A 20,674-nucleotide genomic window follows, 5' to 3' on the forward strand; every position below is an offset into this window, starting at 1 on the left:
ACATGTATGCCGTACGATGTTGGTTCAGCGTTGACTTCAATATCTGAAAGGTGCACTCAGATCTGAGAAGCTGCCCGACGCATTCCACCAGAGCGGCGATGGGGATGACCGCCGACGCGGAGAACAAGGACGCCGACGTGAAGCTGCTGGACGCGAAGGCCGACGATGTGAAGCTCGACGCGGCCGAGCGCGGCGGCGACGCCGACGCGAAAGACGAGAAGGCCGAGCGCGGCGGCGACGCCGACGCGAAGGATGCGAAGGCCGCGGACGCCAAGGACGCAGCCCCACCGGCCCCGCCGCCCTTCCGCTTCTTCCAGGAGTTCCTGCCCCTGCTCCGCGACATCCACGCCATGGTCGTCGCGCTGCCCGGCTACGGCCCGTTCCTCGCGAAATACGGCGCGCTCCAGGTCGTGCGCCTCGCCACGGCGCTGAGCCCGCTCGTCGCCGCGCGGCTCCTGCGCCGCGCGGACTTCGACGACCTGTCGCCGGCGCAGTACGCCGCGCTGGGCTGCGTCGGCGCGATCAACGTGCTCGGGCGCCTCGCGCCCTTCGCGAGCGCCGAGGCCGTCGACGCGCTCAAGGAGAGCCTCCAGATCACGCAGGCGACGGCCGTCGTCGCGAAGCTCTTCGAGCTGCCGCACGACGCCATGCTCTCGACGCCGACGGGCGAGTTCGTGCAGCTCATCGCCAAGGTCTTCCGCAACCTGGACACGCTGTTGCCGGCGTTGTACGGCGCGATCCTGCCCGTGGCCGTCGAGACGCTCTGCGCCGTCGGCTTCGTCGCCTACGTCTACGGCTGGATCGCCGCCGTGCTCCTGGGCCTCTTCCTGGCCTACAGCAAGGTCGCCTACGCCGCGGCGGGCTCGTCCCGGCGTCCCGCGGCGAGTTTCGAGCGCCTTCGACCGAAGAATCACCGTAGGCAAGAAGGCGGAGCGGAACAAGAACATGATGATGGCGATGCTCTCCGAGTGGGGCAAGATCCTCGCGACGGCGCAGTCCTACGAGCGCGCGCACGTCTTCGGCAACGTCGGCCACGAGGTCGCGACGGTGCGCGGCGCGTTCGCGCGCATCGGCGACCGCATCACGGCGCTCTCGCGCCTCGAGCACCGCGAGGGCCTCTCGCTGACGTTCCTCACGCTGACGACGACGCTCGGCTTCCTCGCGCTCGTCTCCGCGGCGGACGTGCGCGGCACGGCCGTCGAGCGCGTCGCGCTCATGTTCTACCTGTTCATCTACATCGGCGGCTTCGACCCCTACGCCGTGGGCATCTCGAACCTGCGCGCGGCCGTCTTCGAGTACCAGACGTTCCACGCGTTCGTCGCCAAGCTCTCGGACGTCGCGGACGCGCCGGGCGCGGCACCCATCGCGCGCCGGCCGCGGCCGTCCATCGAGTTCCGCAACGTGAGCTTCTCCTACGGCGGGCGCGCGATCCTCGACGACGTAAGCTTCGCGTGCGAGCGCGGCCAGACCGTGGGCCTCGTCGGCGCGTCGGGCTGCGGCAAGTCGACGGTCCTGCGGCTGCTGCTCCGGTTCTACCGCCCGTCGTCCGGATCCATCTTCGTGGACGGCAAGGACGTGCACCGGGACATCACGGGCGACTCGCTCCGCGCGCTCTTCTCCGTCGTCACCCAGGACGCGCAGATCTTCAACGGGTCCATCCGCGACAACATCGCCTACGGCAAGCTCGGCGCGACGGACGACGAGATCCTGGCCGCGGCGCGCGCCGCGGAGCTCGTCCTCGACGCCGGCGACCTGACGCTGGACAAGGACTGCGGCGAGAAGGGCGCGAAGCTCAGCGGCGGCCAGCAGCAGCGCGTGTCGCTCGCGCGCGCGATCCTCAAGAGCGGCTCAGTCTTCCTCCTCGACGAGCCGACGACGGGCCTCGACAACACGGTCGCCAAGTCGCTCCAGGCGACGCTCGACGCGCTCTCCGCGGAGTCGACCACGCTCTGCATCACGCACCACCTGGAGGACCTCCGCGCGGCGGACCAGATCCTCTACCTCGACGGCGGCCGCGTCGTCGAGCGCGGCTCCTACGACTCACTCATGGAGCAGCGCGGCGCCTTCTTCGACCAGGTCAACGCGCGGCGCTAGGCCATGTCTAAGACCATCGTATGGCGCCTCGTATGCCTCGGCGACGGCTCCAGAGGAACGTTTTGCTTAGCCGCGGCGCAGGGAAGGACCGAAGGGGGAGAGAACAGCGAAGGGGGGCGTAGGGAAGCGTCACGGGAGGACACGACTAGGGCGGAGGCGTACGCGAGCACGGCGACGAAGAGGGCACGACGACGTAGGGCGGCTACTGCTCGTAGGCGACGCCGAAGGTCCCGCCGGTGCCGCGGGCCGCGCGGGCGTAGGCCGCGTCGCGGGCCCGCTTCGCGGCCGCGTCCCGGCCGTAGTCGGGCCGCGGGATCGACGACGGGGCGCCGATGAGGCCGAGGCCTTCGATCTTGATCCGCGCGACCGCGCGCACGGAGGCGACGCCCCACTCGCGGTAGAGCCGCTGCTTCTGGATCGACTTCGCGTGGTCGAGGCTCGTGGCGCCGGCCTCGACCCAGGTCCGCTCCGCGATCTCCTCGGCGGCCATGGCCAGGACCTCGTGGGCGCCCTTGCTCAGCTCGCCGAAGTAGCCCGCCACGAAGCCGACGACGGAGCCGAAGGATCCGAGGCGGCGCTCGAAGGGACCCGGCGAAGCCTCGTCCGGGTAGAACTTCTTGTCGAGCTTCTCGGCGTGCAGGCGGTACTCGCGGTTGATGATGCCCGCGCGCTCGTCGCACGGCAAGGTGCCGCCTCTGCGGGCGGGCGACCGGCCGTAGCGCGACTTGGCGAAGCCGATGGTCTTGACGTCGGCGAGCTGCGCGGCGCGGCCGCCCGGCACGAGCTTGAAGTCCGGGACGATGCCGGCCTTATCCCGGGCCCCCTTGCCCGCGTGCTGCTCGAAGAAGGACGTGGCCGCGTCGGCGGGCACCAGGTCCGCGAAGACGCCGAGGACCTCCCGGTCGTAGGACACGCGCGCCTCGCGGAGCGAGCCCTCGATGACGGTCGCGACGCTGTCGTGCCAGGCCGTCCGCACGCTCTTGCGGTTCAGGATCCTGACGTCGGTGAAGAAGACGTGGCCGAAGGCGTCGACGACGCTCGACGTGTTCTGGATGCGCCTCGCGACGTGGGGGATCATGCACGGGCTCTTGACGCCGAAGTAGGTCGCGGCGACCTCGGCGAACTCGCCGTTCGTGAAGGCCGCGCAGCCCACCGGGAGCGTCGTGAGCCAGGCCCTCGCGGCCTGGTCCCGCGCCGCCTCGGCGGCGCAGTAGGGGAAACCGTCGATCGCGAGGTCCGCGAGCTCGGCCTTGTAGGCCGCGAACGCCACCTTGTCGAGCTCTGCCGTCAGGCGGTGCTGCATCTTGGGGACGCGCACGCCGCCGTCGCCGACGCCCGCGTCGGCGAAGGGCTTCGCGAGGAGGCCCTCGTGGTCCTCCTCCTCGGCCACGGCGGCGACCATGGAGTCCCAGGCCGCGAGCATCTCGACGGCGGTGGAGCACCCGGAGCCCGCGGCGGCCTCGAGGCCCGCGAACTGGCCCGAGGCCCCCTCGTCGAAGGACCCTTGACCCAACTCCGGCTCGAGCTGGGTCATAAAGCCGGCCACCGTCAACCCGCCGACGAGGCGGTCGACCATGGTCGGCAGCACGGCGCAGCCCGCGCCGAAGAACGCGGCGGCGGCGACGCCGACGCGGAGGCGCAGCCCGCCGCCACCGTGGCGGATCGGCATGCGGAGCCGCTTCCGCGCAAGATCGTCGGCCAAGATCAAAGGCCCGGCCTCGCCGAAGGCGTCGCTCGCCGCGCTCGTGACGGCCGTGTCGAAGTCCGCGAGGAAGATCCGGGACGCCGACACGTACAGGGTCTGCGCCCAGTAGTCGACGCGCGTGCTCATGCACCAGAGCAAGAGGAGCCAGAGCGCCTGCGAGGAGGAGGACCGGAGCTGTGTGGTGACTTTGTTGACGTAGCTCATCGTGTCCTCCAACTTGGAACGTTTTGCCATTAAAATTTTACCACTGGCGAGCAAGGCGCCAAAACTTCGACAAAACCGGCGACGCGCCACGATCGCGAGCACTTCGCACCTGATCTCTGCCATCATCGGCGACGCCGTCCTCGGCGGCAAAGTGCGCACGAGCGTGAACGAGATCGTGAGCTACACCGAGCGTGTGTGTGTGCCGGCCCTCGCCAAATATGTCCTGTACAACTACTACGAGCGCGTCGTGCGGAGCGATAGCGACGGATGGGGCAGCATACGCGGCGATTACGACGGATACGGCGAGGAGGAGAGGTTCCGCGAGGAGCTGCCCGATTCGTATGATCCTTCTCGTCGCGAGAGCCCGCTATTCGAAGACGCGCGGCTCGACTGGCACATGAATTTTCCAACCAAGGCCCTTTATCACACGGAGCGATCCTGGGATCATAACCTCGGCTATGTATTCACTGGAGAGCCGAAGGAGTTCGCTTTCCCCGGCTTCGGAGGTTGGACCGTGGAAAATGTCGTCGAGACGGACGCAGACGAGGAAGAGATTCCGACGTTCGCGCAGTACCTGCGCGCGTTGCCGGGCCGCGTCCGCGCGGCCCTCGAGGCCATGCCGGCGGAGCGCATCATCGAGATCCATGGTTTCCTCAAGGTCGGCCACGACTCGAGCCTTGGCGACGTCGAGCTCGTGGACGAGGCGCACGTGCACAGGCGCGGACGCACGTGCTGCGACGTTTCACCGGTGGTCATCGTCGAGTCCATCTCGGGATCCGGCTCGGACCTGACCGATGAGGGGGTAGCCACGCTCTGCTGGCTCGTGAGCCCGCTCGGTCGACCCGTTCCAATCAATCGCGCTATGAGCGTACTCTCTTCGGCTCGTGACCGAATGCCACCGTGCGCGTGGCGGTTCCTCCGCATGCCGAATCCTAAGCCGCCCGCGCCGCCGCCCGCGCCGCCGCCCGCGCCGGCACCCGCGCCGGCACCCGCGCCGGCCTCGGCGCCGCCGCCGCCCGTGCCGGCGTGGATATCCACGCCGCCCCCGCCGCCGCCGCTCGCCGCGCCTCCCGCGACGACCGCCCGGCGCTCCTTCGCCGACATCGTCGAGACAGCCAAGGCCAACTCGGCGAAGCGACCCCGGCCCGCGAGCTAGGCGTAACCCCCTTACTCACGCCTCCGCGACGCCGTCGCCCTCGGGCAGCTCGGGCGCGCCGGCGAGATCCATCTGCTCCACGGAGCTCGTCGTCCGCGCGATCATGAGCTCCCGGAGCTGCTTCGCCTCGGCGACGGAGAGCGACTTGCGGCTCGCGAGCTTGTCGATGCGGCCCGCGACGCCGAGGGCCGCCTCGGCCGTCGAGTGGCCCGCGAAGGCGCCCTTGCGCGCGAAGCTCGCGAAGCGCATCTCCGCGGCGACGGAGAGCACCGCGGCCTTGAACTTGCGGCGGAGGCGGTACTTCTTCACGTTCGTCGCGAAGTAGGGCAGGTGCAAATTCGTCACGGGCGAGAGCCGGACCCAGTCGTGCTTGAAGACGCCGTCGGCCGTGAGCCGCTTCGCCGGGTCCTTCGTGAGGAGCTTACTCACGAGGTCCTTGGCCTCCTTGGTGATGTCGTCCCAGTAGGGCCGCTGGAACTGGAACTGGCACTTCTTGATCTGCGCGAAGACGACGCGCGGGTCGCCGTGGTCGTGGTAGAAGGGCGGGTAGCCGCAGAGGATGATGTACAACACGACGCCGAGCGACCAGAGGTCGCACTCCTTGCCGTAGGACCGCGTCGACGTGAGGATCTCGGGCGCGACGTAGCCCGGCGTGCCCGAGAAGCCGCTGAGGTGGCGGCCGGGCTCGAGCGTGCGCGCGAGCCCGAAGTCCGCGAGCTTGACGACGGACCCGTTCGGCGCGCCCTCGACGTCCGCGTACAACAAATTCTCGGGCTTGAGGTCGCGGTGCACGACCTCGCGCGCGTGGCAGTGGCCGATGGCCTCGACCATCTGCGCGAAGGCGAGGCGCGCCTCGCGCTCGCTGTAGTGGTCCTTGGAGATGATGCGGTCGAAGAGCTCGCCGCCGGCGCAGAGCTCCATGACGAGCGCGAGCGTCTTGTCGAAGATGTAGATCTCGTAGAGGGCCGCGATGTTCTCGTGGCCCGCGACGCGCCGCATGGTCCGCACCTCGAGCTCCATGGCCTCGAGGCCCGCGGCGTCGAGCGTCGACACGTCGACCATCTTCACGGCGACCGTGTCCTGGAGCAGGTACTCGTCGGGGCACGGCGCGAGCGCGCGGTCCTTTTTTGCGGTGGCGATGTAGACGGACGCGAACGCGCCGGAGCCGATCTTCTTGCCGACGTCGTAGTTCGTCGACACGGGGGCCTTGCGCACGGACCCGAAGCCCGACGGGTCCCACGCCTTGCGGCCGCAGGACCGGAGCGTCGCGGTGAAGCGGCTCATGGTCCGGGGCGTCGGGCCGGTTTTCTCCTCGGTCTCGAAGGACTCGCCGTCGCCCAACGAGCCGTCCCGGGACATGGTCTGCTGCTCGTGGAGCTCGTCTTTGTCCGTGAACGACTCCGTCCACCTCGAGCGACTCTTCTCGGCCATGTTCGTCGCCGCCGCGGTCGTTTTTTTTTCGCCGCGGGACTTGCTTGACGAGACGGGACGGACTCGTAGGGTCTTGGTGCGACGGTTACGGCGCGGCGGGGGGGCGGGTCGGCTCTCGTTGGCGGGCGCGAAGGAGAAGGCGGCGCCCTGCAGGCACAGGATCACAGGATCCGGTTGGCGAGCGCCCGACTGTGGCAGCGCCCGATGGCCGCGGCGCTCGAGCGGTCGTCGTCGCACGCGCTCCGCGACGCCGGCAACGCGCACGCCGAGGCCGGCCGCTTCGAGGAGGCGCTCGCCGCCTTCACCGCGGCCACGGCCGCCGACGCCGGGGACTACAAGGCCTTCGACGCGGCGGCCCAGGTGCTGCTGCTGCTCGACGGCGGCGACGAGCGGCCCGTCGCGCGCGCCGTCGTCGCCGCGCGCCGCGCGGCGGCGCTCGCGCCGGGCTGGGCGCCCGCGAGCCTCACGCTCGGCCGGTGCCTGCTCGCGGCGCGGCGCTGGCGCGAGGCCGCGGCGGCGCTCGAGGCCGCGCTCGCGGCGGGCTTCGACGCCGAGGGCGACTTCCTCGCGGCGGCGCAGGATTTGGCGGAGGCGCGGCGGCTCGCCGCGGAGAGCGAAACCGCGCCGCCGGGCGAGCGCGCGCTCCTCGTCGGCGGGTTTCCGCTCGTGACCGTCGCGGCGGAGGACGAGGCCGGCTGCGGCCGGTGCGACGACGGGGCCATGGAGGCGCGCCTCGACCTCGCGCCGGGCCCGCTCGCGGCGCGCGCCGGCGCCGGCCCCTGCGTCGCCGTCTGGGAGTGCGGCGTCGTGCTCGCCATGGCGCTCGAGTGGCGCGCGGCGACGGGGCGCGGCGACGTCCGGGGCCGGTCCGTGGTCGAGCTCGGCAGCGGCTTGGGCGTCGCGGGCCTCGCCGCGGCGCTCCTGGGCGCGGACGTCGTTTTGACCGACGAGGCGGCCGTCGTGCCGCGGACCGCCGCGCGCGTCCGGCTCCACGCGGCCTCGGTCGCCGCCGCGGGCGGATCCGCGCGCGCGGCGGCCCTCGACTGGCGCGAGCCCGCGCCCGCGGACCTCGCGGGCGCCGCCGACCTCGTGCTCGCGGCGGACTGCGTCTACCACGCGGACGCCGTCGGCCCGTTCGCGCGGACGCTCGCGGCGACGGTGCGACGCGAGGCGCTCGTCTGCCACAAGCGGCGCCACGAGGCCCTCGACGCGGCGCTCTGGCACGCCCTCCGCGAGACCTTCGAGGTCACGGAGCTCGCGGACGACGTCCACCCGCTCTACGATTCGCCGTCCATCTCCCTCTGGCGCCTCGAGCGAAGAACCGCGGAATGATAAGCGCGTTATCGGTACGTGATGAGGAGCGCCCAGGCCGTGAACGCCGTGAGCGTGAGCACGGCGGAGAGGTACTGCGCCAGGTAGGCCGGCGCGATGGCCTCGGCGACGTGGCCCTGGCCGAGCGCGTTCAGGGTCACGAGGACGGTCTGCGCCCCGGGCATGGCGAGCTCCAGGAGCAGCACGAGCTTCGTGAGCTCGCCGCCGGGGAGCCGCGGCAGCAGCGACACGAGCGGGTAGCCGATGGCCGGGATGACGACCAGCTTCACGACGACGAACCAGAGCGCCGCGCGCGCCGCGCCGCCCTCCGGCTCCGCCGCGTCCTTCGCCCGGCGCCGCCGCTTCTCGCCGTTCGCGAGCGCCGCGGCCATGATGAGGACCGTCGTCGCCACCACGGGCTCGCCCAGCGTCTCCACCGCGAGGCCCAGGGGCCGCAGCGGCGTCGCGCCGAAAAACAACAGCCGCCGCAGCGGCGACACGCCGACGAGCACGCCCGCGTAGACGCCTACCGAGTGCGACAGGGTCCGCTTTCTTTGCGTTTCCAGGCGAGGGACGCTGGTCGACGCCGATCATGTTCGGCTGGAGCAGCACGCGCCGCAGCCACAGCCTCGCCGACGCCTCGCGGCCGGCGCCGCCGTCGATGCGCTCGAGCGTGCTATACGCGTAGGTCCAGAAGATGACGTGCCACGCCGTCAGGAAGACGCAGAGCTTCGCCGCGCCCCGCTCGAGGCACTCCTCGTCGTCGCCGCCGAACTCCGCGTTCACCACGGGCCGCTCGCAGAGGTAGCGCAGGAGCAGGAGCGGGAGCGCGAAGGCGTTCGGGTGCGCGACGGCGACGCGCAGCGCCGGCAGCAGCGCCGGGCTCGGCCGCGCCAGCAGCGCGGTCAAATCGGCGACGGCGTAGCCGAGCACGGTCACGCACAGGCCCGCGGGCAGCAGGACCCAGTCCTGGCGCAGCGCGGCGCCGTTGATGCGCGCGCCGAGCACCGCCGCCGACAGGAACGGCAGGAAGATGTCGTTGGCGATGCGGCTGATGGGGCGCAGCGCCTCCGGTGTGAGGAGCGGCTGCTCCCGCGGGAAGAAGGCGGCGACGACGCCCACGAAGGCGATGAGGATGACCTGGGCCACGGCGCCGGCCGCCGTGCCCAGGACGCTCAAAAGTTGCATCGCGGCGGCGAGCTGGAGCGGCGCGTCGTCCAGCTAGGAGCCCAGGACGCTCAAAAGTTGCATTGCGGCGGCGAGCTGGAGCGACGCGCCTTAGTTCGTCCAGCTAGGGAGCCATGCTGTCGAGCGGCATCATCGCTTCAAGGAGGAATCCAGCCCACGATGGCGCCCAGATAGAAGCAAAACCCATGGCGGATCGCGAGCAGCCCCCGTGGCGCGACAGCATCACGGCCATCGAGGTCCACGCGGCGCGCGTGGAGCGGAAGACGCGCCACCTCGCCGGCGAGATGTGCAAGCGCGTGCAGCCCACGCGCTGGCTCGTCTTCTCGGCGGCGCCCGTGCTCGTGCTGCTCGCCCTCGTCGCGGCGGTGCTCGCGCTGCTCGACGACCGCGCGTTCGTCGTCGTGCACCTCCTCTCGAAGTCCTGGTTCGGCGCGTTCCTCTACGGCCGCGCGCGGTTATTATATCGCAAGATGCGGCGGAGCCTCGGCGCGGCCGGCGCGGTCAACGTCGTCGCCGTGGGCGTCATGTTCGCCCTGTCCGTGGCGGCGCTGGCCCGCCACGACTACCGGCGCCTCGTCTTCGTCGGCGGCGGCGAGTCGGGCTCCCGGACGTCGAGCTACCTCGCGGCGCCGCTCCGCTCGCGGGAGGCGCGGCGCTACGTCGAGGGCAAGGGCCTCGAGCTGCGGTCCCTCGCGGCGTCGTGCATCGTCCTCGCGGACATCCTCGTGCTGGCGCTGGCGCAGAACCTCTACGCGGCCCCGCTCAAGGACGCGGTGCGCCTGGCGTCGTCCGCGGGCATGCGGGACGAGACGGCGGCGTACCGCGCGGCGCTCAAGCGCCACTACGCGCTCTGCGCGCTCGCCGTCTGCTCGACGTGCTGGGTCTGGTGCGCGCTCGTTTTTTTTCTGATTCCCGTCGTCGTGTTGCTCTGCTTCCTGTTCTGGTGGCAGTACGCGCTCTGGCGGACGCGGACGGACGCGCTCACGGCGCTCGCGGCGCTCCTGTCGCCGTCGCGGCCGGGGGCCCAGGCGCCGCCGGGCCGGCGCTGGGCCAAGGTCGCAAAGATCGTCGCGCTCGTCGTCTTCGGCGGCGTCCTGGCGCCGCTGGGCGTGCTCGCGCTCGCGCGCGGCCGGACGCTCCGGGGCCGCGCGGCCTTCGTGGTCGCCGACATGTGGGCCCACGGCGCCCTCTGCCACGCGTTCCTGCGAACGTCCTCGAGCAGCCGGAGCGGCACATCCGCGGCGCCGCCGTCGCCGACGGCGCTGGCCGGTCCGCCGAGTGATCCGCCAGCGGCTGTGTAACGTCGGCTCGTCGAAGATTGCGGAAGGCCGAAGTTTGCTTCGAGGTTTTTGCGGAGAGGGCTGATCGACCGGTGGGACCGCTTGTGCGCAGGGGGCTGCGGGCGGTGGTCCCGAGGCAGCGCGCCCGCGGACAGGGCCGCGCCTCCCGAAAAGAGATGCTGTCGACGCTCGAGGCGACGCCGCACGAGAAGTGCAGCCCGACCTTCAGTCGGGCCGGGTCGACGATGACGCAGTGGGACAGCAAGGCCGCCGACGAGGACCAGCCGTCGCCGAAGCTCGGGTCGCCGGAGGCCCGCGCGTCGGAGCGCGGGAGCCAGCGGCTCAAGGCCGCCGTGCGGGACCACATCGAGGAGACGCGGCGGGTGAAGCGCGGGAAGCGCATCCGCGTCGGCTACAAGATCAACGGCATCCGGAACGTCAACTCCATCGACTGCACGTTCACCATCGATTTCAAGGTCTTCTACTACTGGACGGACTACCGCGTCAAGGGCCGGCCCAAGGGCACGGTCGTCGACATCCACGAGCCGGACCTGTTCCAGCCCGAGCTCATCATCTCGAACGAGGCGGAGCTGAGCCTCACGCACTGGGAGTTCCAGGTCAAGGACCCGAAGACGGGGCTCCTCAAGCTGAGCGAGTACTACCGCGGCAAATTATTGATCCCGAACATGTCGCTCCACTTCTTCCCCTTCGACGTGCAGAACCTGCGGATCTGCATCAAGCCCCACAAGAAGACCATCGACGAGGTCGAGCTCCACCCCCTCGTCGACGAGATGGCCATCGAGCACCACGCGCGCCACGAGTGGCGCGTCATCGGGAGCTGCACGGCCATGTACGCGACGAACCCCGAGCACTCGACGACGGGCAAGGTCTACTCGAGCCTGCACATCATCGTGCTCGTGGAGCGCGAGTCCGACTGGCACATCCGCATGATCATGCTGCCCATCCTGCTCATCGCCGTCTGCTCGCTCTGCTGCTTCGCGTTCGGCGTCGACGACATCGCGGGCCGCATGGAGACGGCCGTCGCGCTCATGCTCACGAACGTCGCGACGAAGTTCACCATCACGGACTACATGCCCAAGGTGCCCTACCGCACGCTCTGCGACTTTTACCTCGACGTCTGCTTCTTCTGCCAGTTCGGCGTGACCCTGTCGAACGCGGCGATCTTCATCCTATATCGCGCGCTGCCGAAGTACGCCGTCACGCTGCCGGTCGTCGGCGGCACGCACCGCGTCGTCCACATCGCCAACGCGGCCTGCGCCGCGCTGGCGGCGTACGTGCTCCTGAAGCTGAACGCGCACACGTTCTTCCGCCTCGACGCGCACCGCAAGGACGTCGAGGAGTGGCGGAAGCAGGCGCTGCCCGCGTCGTCGCCCCCGGCGGAGCACGAGACCGACGGCGTCAAGCTCGGGAACAACGGCGAGGCCACGGCGGCGGGGCGCCTGCGCCACCTCTTCGCGGGCGCGGCGCGCCCCTCGGGGAAGTCGGACCGCCGCGTCGCGCCCGGCCAGTCGTCCGCGAGCCTGTCCGTGCACATGGGCGCGGAGAACCTGGAGCCCCGGGGCGTCGACGCGCTGCCGGCGCGCAAGAGCCCGGCCATGTTGTTGACGCCGTCGAACTCGAAGGCGTTCAAGAGCACGCCCAAGATCGGGAGCACGGGCTTCGCGGCGGAGTCGTTCAAGGACTACGGGGACTACATGCGCGACCACGGCTTCGACCCCGCGGACGGCGACGACGACGCCGGCGACGACGACAACGCGCCCGCGCCCGCGCCCTCCGGCGACGCGGCCGACGACGACCTCAGCGTCAACACGACCGCGTGGTCCGTCGCGCAGCCGCGGACGCGCACGTCCGGCGGCAAGTCGGCCCACGTCGGCGAGAACAGCGGCTCCTACGCCTTCGTGCGCAAGGCCGGCGGCGACGCGTCCCGCGGGTCCCTCAACAACGGCTCCCAGCCGGGGAGCAAGGCGAACCTCGACTCCGCGCCGGGGAGCAACGCGAACCTGAACAAGGGCGCCTCCGAGGCCGTCCTCGAGGCCTAACTAGCAGACTACCTTTCTTGCAGGATGTCGCGCCGGCAGTGGCACTTGCATGATGAGCAGAAACTAGACAGAGTTACGATGTGGACAGGGCGGCGCGAGCGCGGCTCCGGCGGTCCCGAAGGTCGGGCCGCGGCGCGCTCGGCGCGGGCGGGATGGACAGGGAGGAAAAGACCGAGGTAACGGCACGGGCCCCGTGTTGGGGCGGATGCGGAAGCTACACACATGAGGCCGCGGCGCGGCGCTCTACGAATCCATCGAGAAAATGTCTTCCGACGGCGCGGCGGCCGCGCGGCCGCCGAAGCTCGTGCAGAGGTGCGAACTCCGCGAGCGCCGGCGGTGCCGCCAGAGGTCGAGCGCCTCCTCCTCGGGCGGCGCGACGTGGTGGCCCGAGTTGGCCATGCGGAGCCAGAAAAGATGCGCGCGGTACTCGGCGACGGAATCGGGCCGGGCCTCGCCCTCGTCGTCCCAGCCGTTCGGGTCCGCGCGCGGGATGTGGATGGGCGGCGAGGAGCACATGCTCCGGTCGTCGAGGCGCCGCGCGCGCATGAGGTCCCGGCCGGAATCTAAGTGGCGATGCGGTTGGCGAATCATGAGAGCGTGCCCGCGCCGAAACGCTTGGAGATCTTTACGGCGTGCGGGACGGCGCACGGAACGGGCACCCCTGGCAACGCCGGTGAGGCTCCGGCGTGCTGCGGCGGTGGCGTGTGTCGCGAAAACTGGCACTGGCCGGCGTCGTTGCTCGTGGGGTTCCAAGATGCGCTCTGAGCTTGTGCTCTTTTTCCTCAACAAATGTGCAAGTGTCCGCGTCCAGTGAACCTCCGACCGCAGTATCAAACAGCCTTTTTCAGCCACAGATCACCAACGGCTCATTGCAGATCAACTCCGACGAATCGGCAGCTCCGGCTCCGAAGACGCGACAGACATGCGTGTTCAGAAGAGACCCGCGGCTCGAGTCTTCCTCGGTGCGCACCTTGAAGCGCTCTGACACGCTTCAAGCACCTTCATCTTTTGTCCGAGGAAGCAGCCCACCATCGTCCCGTCCTTCGGGACGATGGAGGTCGTGCTGAAATACGTCGGAGAGCCGCCCATGGAGCTGAAGATGACGCTCCCGGAGAAGACGCAAAAAAAGAAGCTCGGGCACCTGCTGAAAATCGTAGAAAAGACCTACAAGGCGCGCCACGGTGTCCCCTTCGACGACGGCGTCCAGCTCTACCGCGGCGGCACCAGGCTCGACGGCGACGGCATCGTCGGCGAGGTCCTGGCCCACGGCGCCGAGCTCGTCCTGCGGTCGCGCAAGATCCTCCAGGAGCACCCGACGGCGGCGCTCGCGGTCCCCGGCAAGGAGAACCTCGCGCCGCCGAAGCGGCGGAGGCGGCTCGTGCGCATGAACGTCATCGCGGACCCGAACTGTCGTGCGCAGCGTCCTGTGTGTTCGAGCAATCGTCACGCTTGGTACACTTGTAGGAGCCCACTTCTGGCCGTCGCTCCGCATGGTGAGCGCGGCCATCGCGACGGCGCCGGAGAACCTGAAGATCTCGCTCGTGCGCACGCCCTACTTCATCCGCCCGGACCTCGGGAACGCGCCGACCGGCGAGCTCTGGTCCGACATGCTCCGGCGCCACGCGGCGAGCAAGACGCCCTGCGCGTCGGCCTGCGCGGCGGGCGAGCTCTCCCTCACGACGAGCTCCGGCAACAAGCTCCAGGACCACGCCACAAAGGCGGACGTCGACGCGGGCATCGCGCGCTTCAAAAAGGGCCTCAACGTGCTCCCCGACGGCCTCGCGCCCATGAGCTTCGACTACGACGTGCGCATGACGAGCTCCCTCGACGCCCAGCGGCTCCTGGGCTGGGCCGGGTCGCCCGAGGCCGCGCGCGTCGCCAAGGGCGGCCCCGCGGCGCGCGAGCGCCTCGCGGAGGCCATCGCCAAGGCCCACTTCGCGGAGCGCGGCGAGCTGAGCGACCGCGCGCTGCTCGCGCGCTGCTGCGCCGAGGCGGGCATCGACGCGCGGCGCGCGGCGCGCTACCTCGACAGCGGCCGCGACGAGGACGGCGCGCGGCAGCAGGCGCTCCGCGTGCACTACGGCTGGGGCTACGACGCCGTGCCCGTGACGCTCTTCAGCTCCGAGGGCGCCCACATGGAGATCCGGGGCTCCCAGAGCATGGACCACTACGTCGAGGTGCTGCGCCAGCTGTCGGAGCTCCCGCCGGGGAACAAGGACGCGAAGGCGTCCTGGGAGACGATGGACGAGCAGTGCATGGGCCGCGCGAACTGGCTCGAGCTGGAGCGCAAGGTCTTTTCTTCCAACGACTGCGGCGGCCTGCTCAAGACGACGAGCTGATCCGCGTAGCCCTCCGAAAAAAAAACGCCGCCTCCGCCGCTCGAAGACCCGCCGGGCCGCGTGACGCGCGCGCTCCGAAAGCCGGAGCCGCGCCGACTAGGCCCCGCGGCGAGCGTAAGGAGGCGTCGTTGCACCCAAGCCCGACGATGCGTTGTCAGAGTCGCCGCGCCGACGAGGCCCCGCGGCGAGCGTAAGGAGACGACGTGGTACCCTTGGAAGACCGACGACGCGCTGAAAAAGAGAGATCTAGACGGCGGCGAGGGGGGGCGGGGGTCGCGCGCGGTCCGGGGGGGGGACGGGGGTGTCGAGACTCGGACGTCGGTCGGTGGGCTGCGCGAGTGCTCCGGAGGAACGGTGTCGCCGCGCTCATCGGAAGAGGAAGCGGGGGTCCTCCTCCTGCTTCATGGCGGCCTGGTGCATGCGCATGACGCCCTTGACGTCGCGCGACACGAGCATCGTCAGGAGCGTGTCCGTCGGTTGTCGCGTCCAGGGGTGGGGGAAGATGTGCTGGAATAGCAGCGTCTGCTCGCGCGTGTCGAGCTCGCAGTAGCCGTCGTCGATGATGCGCTTCACGGAGCCGACGAACTCGTCGCGGTGGCACGTGCCCGTGTTGGACACGTCGAAGGCCATGAGGTGCTTGCGGAGCATCTTCTTGCGGTGGTTGCGGCCGAAGGCGGAGGAAAAGGCCCGGAGGCAGTTCTTGAGCTTCTTCTGGACGTCGCCGTCGCAGTCGCGCATGGTCACGTTGACCTTGTCGAGGTAGTTGCGCACGGTCGGGATCTTGTTGCCGCCCGTGAGGTGCTCGCGGTACTTGTCGAGGTCGACGGCGCCGATGTCGCCGCGCTCCGGCAGGATCATGAGTAAAGCCGCCATGTAGTCGGAGAAGTCGCCCTCGTAGACCTTGTCGCAGAGCCGCTCGTACTCGACGCCCGCGTGGAGCATGGACGGCTCCGTGTAGCGCTGCTTGAGCGTGTTCGCCTCGGCGCGGCTCAGCACGCCGTGGAGCTTGTGCTTGCGCAGCACGCGGAACCAGGCGTCGCCGTCCACCGTGCCGTGGCCGTCGCGGTCCTCCGCGCGGAACGACGCGCGGAGCAGGCCGTTGCCCGCGTTCGCCTCGCCGATCTGGAGCCGCAGGGCCGTCACGAGCTCCTTCTCCAGCGCCCGCGACGTCACGGTCGTCGTCGACGACGCCGTGCGCTCCGGGACCTTGGGCATGGGCGCCGCGAGCACCAAGGCGTCGACGAAGTCGTCGTAGCGGACGACGACGTCGCCGCCGGGCCCCGGCTCGCCGTAGGCCCAGCAGAGCTGGCCTAAGACGTCGTCGTCGACGGTCTTGGACCCCCGCGTGAGCGCGAGGGACTGCTGCTCCATGTCCTCGACGGCCTTCTTGAAGTCGGCCTCGGGCAGCGTCCGCGTCTTCGCGGCGTCGCGGTCCGCGAAGGTACTCCGCACCTGGATGCGCGCGGCGCAGAGCTTCTCCGCGAGCTGCTCGAGGATGATGGCGTGCTTGGACCCCGCGGCGAGCTTCTTCTCCTCCTCGACGCGCTTCGTGTAGTCGTCCGCGCGGACGACGCGGAACGTCTGGAGCAGCCGCCCCGTCGCCGGCGCCTCGAAGGAGACGATGTTGCCGTCGAAGAAGTCGGCGGGCCGGAGCCAGCGCGAGAGCACGGAGCCCGCGCCCTTCTTGCCGATGGACCGCTGGTCCGGGATGTGCTTCTTGTAGCGGCCGCGGCTGAGGAAGACGCCGCCCTCGAGGCCGCTGTTGCGCACGGGCGGCTCGTAGACCATGATCGTGTCGTCGCCCAGGTGGTAGTTGACGACGAAGGACCGCTTCTTGTCGAGCTCGGACACGCCGCGGTGCCCGAAGACGCACTCGAAGCGTAGAACTTTGTTGTCCGCCTTGATGAAGCGCTGGTAGTCCTGCTGCGTCGACTTGATGACGCGCGGCTGGAGCGACAGGCCCATGGCGTAGAGGTCGTTCTCCGCGCCGTAGCCGTTGAAGGGCGGCAGCGTCTGCGGGAACTTGTCGCCGTCGTCCGGCGCGATCTGCAACGGCTCCTGCGTGATGCCGCGCTTCTGGTACCAGGCCTCCGTGGACCGGTCGCAGGAGAGCATGAGGAGCGGCCGCCCCCAGACCAACAGCGACCCGCCGCACTTCAAATCCTTCCAGTTCACCTGCCGCGGCTCGTTGTTGTCGACGAGCGGGTTGTCCGGGTTCCAGAACGCCTCCTTCGGGAGCCGCGACCGGCGCAGCAAATTGGGGAAGCGCTGGACGCCCTCCGTGGCCACCTCCTTGATCTCGATGGTGTCGTCCGTGCAGAAGTAGTGCATCGTGTAGCGGCGGTCGCGGTCGCCGTCGCGGCGGTCGTCCTGGTACGCGCAGAAGAAGCGGAGCACCTCGTGGCCGGCGACGGTCGCGCTCCGCTGGCTCCGCATGGCCGGCGCCGACGTCGGCCGCTCGATGTCCTGGCCCGCCTGCTTGTACTTGATCTCGGACCGCGCGCGCTCCGCGGCGAAGCCGTCGTCGGGCATGTCGAGCGCGGGGCCGAGCGCTTCGCCGTACGCGCGCTCGTAGACGCGGCGCGTGCCCAGGTCGGCGTCGACGATGGTGAAGGTGCGGCCGAAGATGGTCACCTCCTCGCCGATGACGAAGTCGCCGGGCGTGAACTTGCGGCCGTCCGGGTGCTTGACGTGCGACCGCTTGAGCAGCTTGCCCTGCATGTAGCCGCTGTTGCGGACCTTGGGCTCGTCGACGCCCACGGTGGCGTCCTTGGGGTGGAAGGTGATGATGCACTTGTGGATGCGGTTCGTGTGGTAGGGCACGGACCGCGAGTTGTACTGCAGGATGGGCTCCTCGAAGTACGCGAAGAACCGGAGGCTCGCGCCGGCCTCGCGCGCGGGCACGAAGTAGCCGCTCTGCACCTGGGGCTCCTCCTTGGCGTACATGGGCGGCGGCGGCGCGCTGTGGTCGCTCTTCGCCGACGCGCCGGGCACGAAGGACGTGCGGCTCGTGCTCGCGCTCATGGGCCGGATGCGGCCCAGCGACAGGTTCAGCGGGTTCCCGATGGACTCGCGCTGGCCGAAGCCCGTGCGCGAGCCCGTGCGCGTCATGTGCGCCGACTGCGGCCGCCCGCCGGGGTTGTCGTAGTACATGGCCGCGCGCTACCGGTCGACGGGGCAGCCCTCGATCGTTAACAGCTGAAATCGTTTGCTCGCTTGCCGGTTGGCGTTCAATCACCAAGGATATTGAGGTCGTTCATTCCGCGCGCGGCAGCCCCGCCGACACGATGGGAAGCCTCGGAAGCTGGCTGCTCGTCGTCGCGTGCCGTGCGCAGCGCGCGGCGCTCCCGCGGCTCGTGCTCCACGTCGGCAGCCACAAGACGGGCACGACCTTCGCGCAGCGCTTCCTCGTCAACGGCGTCGACGACCTGGGCGTCGCCTGCGTCGCCTGTGCCCACGAGAAGGAGGCCGCCGTGCTGCCGGCGGTGCTGCTGAACGCCACGAGCGGCCCGTCCGTCCGCTACGACGACCGGCGCGCGTTCGACGCCGTCGTCGCGGAGATCCGCCGCGGCGCGGCCGAGCGGCCCGCGACGCCCATGGTGCTCTCGGCCGAGGGCCTCGGCCGCCTGGCGCCGCCGCAGTGGCGCGCGCTCCGCGAGGCGCTCGGCGGCGGCGTGAAGAGCGTCGTCCTTTTACATGTGCACCGCGGCCTCGCGTCGTGGGCGCGCGCGATGTGGGCGACGGTCGCCGCGGACCGGTCCTTCGGCGAATTTCTGGCGGACACGGGCGCCTGGGCGCGCGTCGGCGCGCGGCTCACGGCCCTCCTCGGCACCGTCGTCCGGAATTGGCCCGGCGCGTCGCTCGAGAGCGTGTCCTACGACGCGCTCGCCGAGAAGAACTCGTCCGTGCCCGAGTACTTGATCTGCCGCGCGGCGCGGCGCCTCCGCGGCGCGCCGCTCCGCGCGTGCCGCGCGCGGGTCCGGGCCAAGGCCGCGCGCGTCGACCGCGCGAACGTGTCGCCGAGCGCCGCGGCCGTCGACGCGCGGCGCCTCGCGCGCGCGGTCTACCTCTCGCGCCTCGCCGCGGCGGGCTGCCGCGAGGAGCGGGGCGCGTGGCGGCCGAGCTGGGCCGCGGCGGCGAGGGTGGCGGCGGATCTCCCCCTCGCCTGCGGCGCCGACGACTCGCTCCTGCGGTCGCTCGCGCGCGACGGCGACAACGCCTGGGCGGCGGCGTCCGGCGCGCGGCGGCCGCGCGCGGAGCCGCCCTGGCGCGCGTGCCTCGTGGACACCGCGCGGCTCCAGCTCCGCCACTACGCGCTCCTCAACGCCCTCGTCGACCGCGACGCGCCCCCCTGCGGCGGCGCCTAGTTAGTCCCGGCGCTGGTAGATGCAGAGGAGGGACTCGGACAGGCCGATGAGCTGGGGCATGGTCTCGGACACGTGGAGGTCCTGGATCTCGTACCACTGGTCCGACGTGGCCTGGCGGACGTGGACGCGGTAGGTGCCGTGCTGGAGCGGGTCCGCGCGCTGGTCCTTGTTGAGGCCCATGGGCAGGTCGTGGCACGCGTTCGCGCAGAGGTCGTACTTGGTCTTGGCGCCCTCGGCCGCGGCCTCGCCCTCGAGGGCGAACTGGTCCCTGAGCTCCAAATCCTTGACGGGGATGTGGACGATGGTCGGGTTCTTCTCCGAGTCGGCGAAGTTGTTCTTCGTGAAGCGCGCGAAGTGGAAGATGAGGTACTTGGGCAGGCGGCGGATGACGTAGCGCTTGCGCGACTGCACGCCCGACTTGACAGAATCCGAAAGCTTGACGCCGTTGTATTTCGTGAGCACGTCGAAGAGGGGGATCTGGGGCACGATGTTGCCGCCCTGCGTGTCCTTGAAGAGCGGCGTCGCGGGGACGTCCAGCGTCAGGTAGAGGAACGGCAGGTCGCGCTCGTCGCGCTTCCAGCCCTGGGCCTCGGCGGACACGGCCGTGTCGTCGACGTCGGCCTCGTCGCGCTTCGTCAGGTGCGTGCGCCGGCTCAGCGTCTCGACGCGGACGTCGCCCTGGAACGCGTCGTGGATCACCGACGACCCGCGCTTCCGCGTGCCCCCCAAGCTCCGGTGGAGCTCGTTGAGGAACCACACCAGGAAATCCGCGGCGTCGGACGTCTCGCCGATCTGGAAGCGCAGCTTCGACGCGACGGTGATCTCCTGCACGAGCTCGTGCGGCGAGATGACCGACTTGAAGTTGTCCCGGCTCCAGAGCTTGCGCAGCAGCTCGCCGAACTTGTGCACGAGGGGCGCCGGGCAGTGCGCGTAGTTCTCCGGCCGCAGGAAGAAGTCGCGCAGCGGCGCGACGTGCGCGAGCGCGTGCACGACGACGTTGACGTAGTCCGTCTTCTTCAGGTTGTTCAGGCCGCAGAAGCCCGGCAGGTAGGCGACGCCGTGGACGTCGCGGGCCAGCGTCGTCGTGCCGTCGAGCGCGCCGATGCGCTCGGGCCCGAAGACGGGGCGCAGGCACCGCACGACGTCGTCGAGCGAGCTGTCGACGACCTCGTAGTTCTCGGGCAGACAGTAGATGCGGCACGTCTCGAGGTTGATGAACATGTGGTGGCCCGTCTGCGTACTGTGCGTGTAGGCGTGCGTGTGGCGCCCGCGGCCCTGGAAGAACTTGCCGCAGACGAGGCAGCTGTAGACGTTCTGGTTCGTCAGCGACTGGGAGCAGACCTTCTCGAAGTCGAAGTCGAGGAGGTGGCGGTTGATCGTGTCGAGGTAGGGGCACCGCCACGAAGGCAGGCCGTCCGTGCGCGCCTTCTTGGCCGGCGGGCAGTGCAGGCCCGGCGGGCCGGAGGACGACGCGAGGCCGGGCGGCAGGTCCATCGGTCGGTGGCGAGGGAGCTGCAAGTCGAGTTGTTGAACCAATGG

At 70.3% G+C, this 20,674-nt stretch overlaps 4 protein-coding genes across 4 annotated transcripts; 2 read left to right on the top strand and 2 right to left on the bottom strand.

The window, feature by feature from the left end:
• Window positions 1–1,215: 1,215 nt before the first annotated feature.
• On the top strand, window positions 1,216–2,094 carry AURANDRAFT_27988 (hypothetical protein; the record flags this gene model as incomplete). Its single annotated transcript, XM_009039610.1, has 1 exon — window positions 1,216–2,094. One exon carries the CDS (start codon window positions 1,216–1,218, stop codon window positions 2,092–2,094), a length of 879 nt encoding a protein of 292 aa, XP_009037858.1.
• Window positions 2,095–5,174: 3,080 nt separating this feature from the next.
• On the bottom strand, window positions 5,175–6,158 carry AURANDRAFT_28074 (hypothetical protein; the record flags this gene model as incomplete). The annotated part of the gene is made up of 1 exon (XM_009039836.1): window positions 5,175–6,158. The coding sequence occupies one exon, from the start codon at window positions 6,156–6,158 to the stop codon at window positions 5,175–5,177; it is 984 nt and encodes a 327-aa protein (XP_009038084.1).
• Window positions 6,159–9,274: 3,116 nt separating this feature from the next.
• AURANDRAFT_64868 (hypothetical protein) lies at window positions 9,275–12,429 on the top strand (the record flags this gene model as incomplete). The annotated part of the gene is made up of 2 exons (XM_009039611.1): window positions 9,275–10,299; window positions 10,599–12,429. The coding sequence occupies 2 exons, from the start codon at window positions 9,275–9,277 to the stop codon at window positions 12,427–12,429; spliced, it is 2,856 nt and encodes a 951-aa protein (XP_009037859.1).
• Window positions 12,430–15,134: 2,705 nt separating this feature from the next.
• On the bottom strand, window positions 15,135–20,629 carry AURANDRAFT_71813 (hypothetical protein; the record flags this gene model as incomplete). The annotated part of the gene is made up of 2 exons (XM_009039835.1): window positions 15,135–17,930; window positions 19,208–20,629. The coding sequence occupies 2 exons, from the start codon at window positions 20,627–20,629 to the stop codon at window positions 15,135–15,137; spliced, it is 4,218 nt and encodes a 1,405-aa protein (XP_009038083.1).
• Between the last annotated feature and the right edge of the window lie 45 nt (window positions 20,630–20,674).

Source organism: Aureococcus anophagefferens (assembly GCF_000186865.1).
Source record: "Aureococcus anophagefferens unplaced genomic scaffold AURANscaffold_12, whole genome shotgun sequence".
NCBI lineage: Eukaryota > Pelagophyceae > Pelagomonadales > Pelagomonadaceae > Aureococcus > Aureococcus anophagefferens.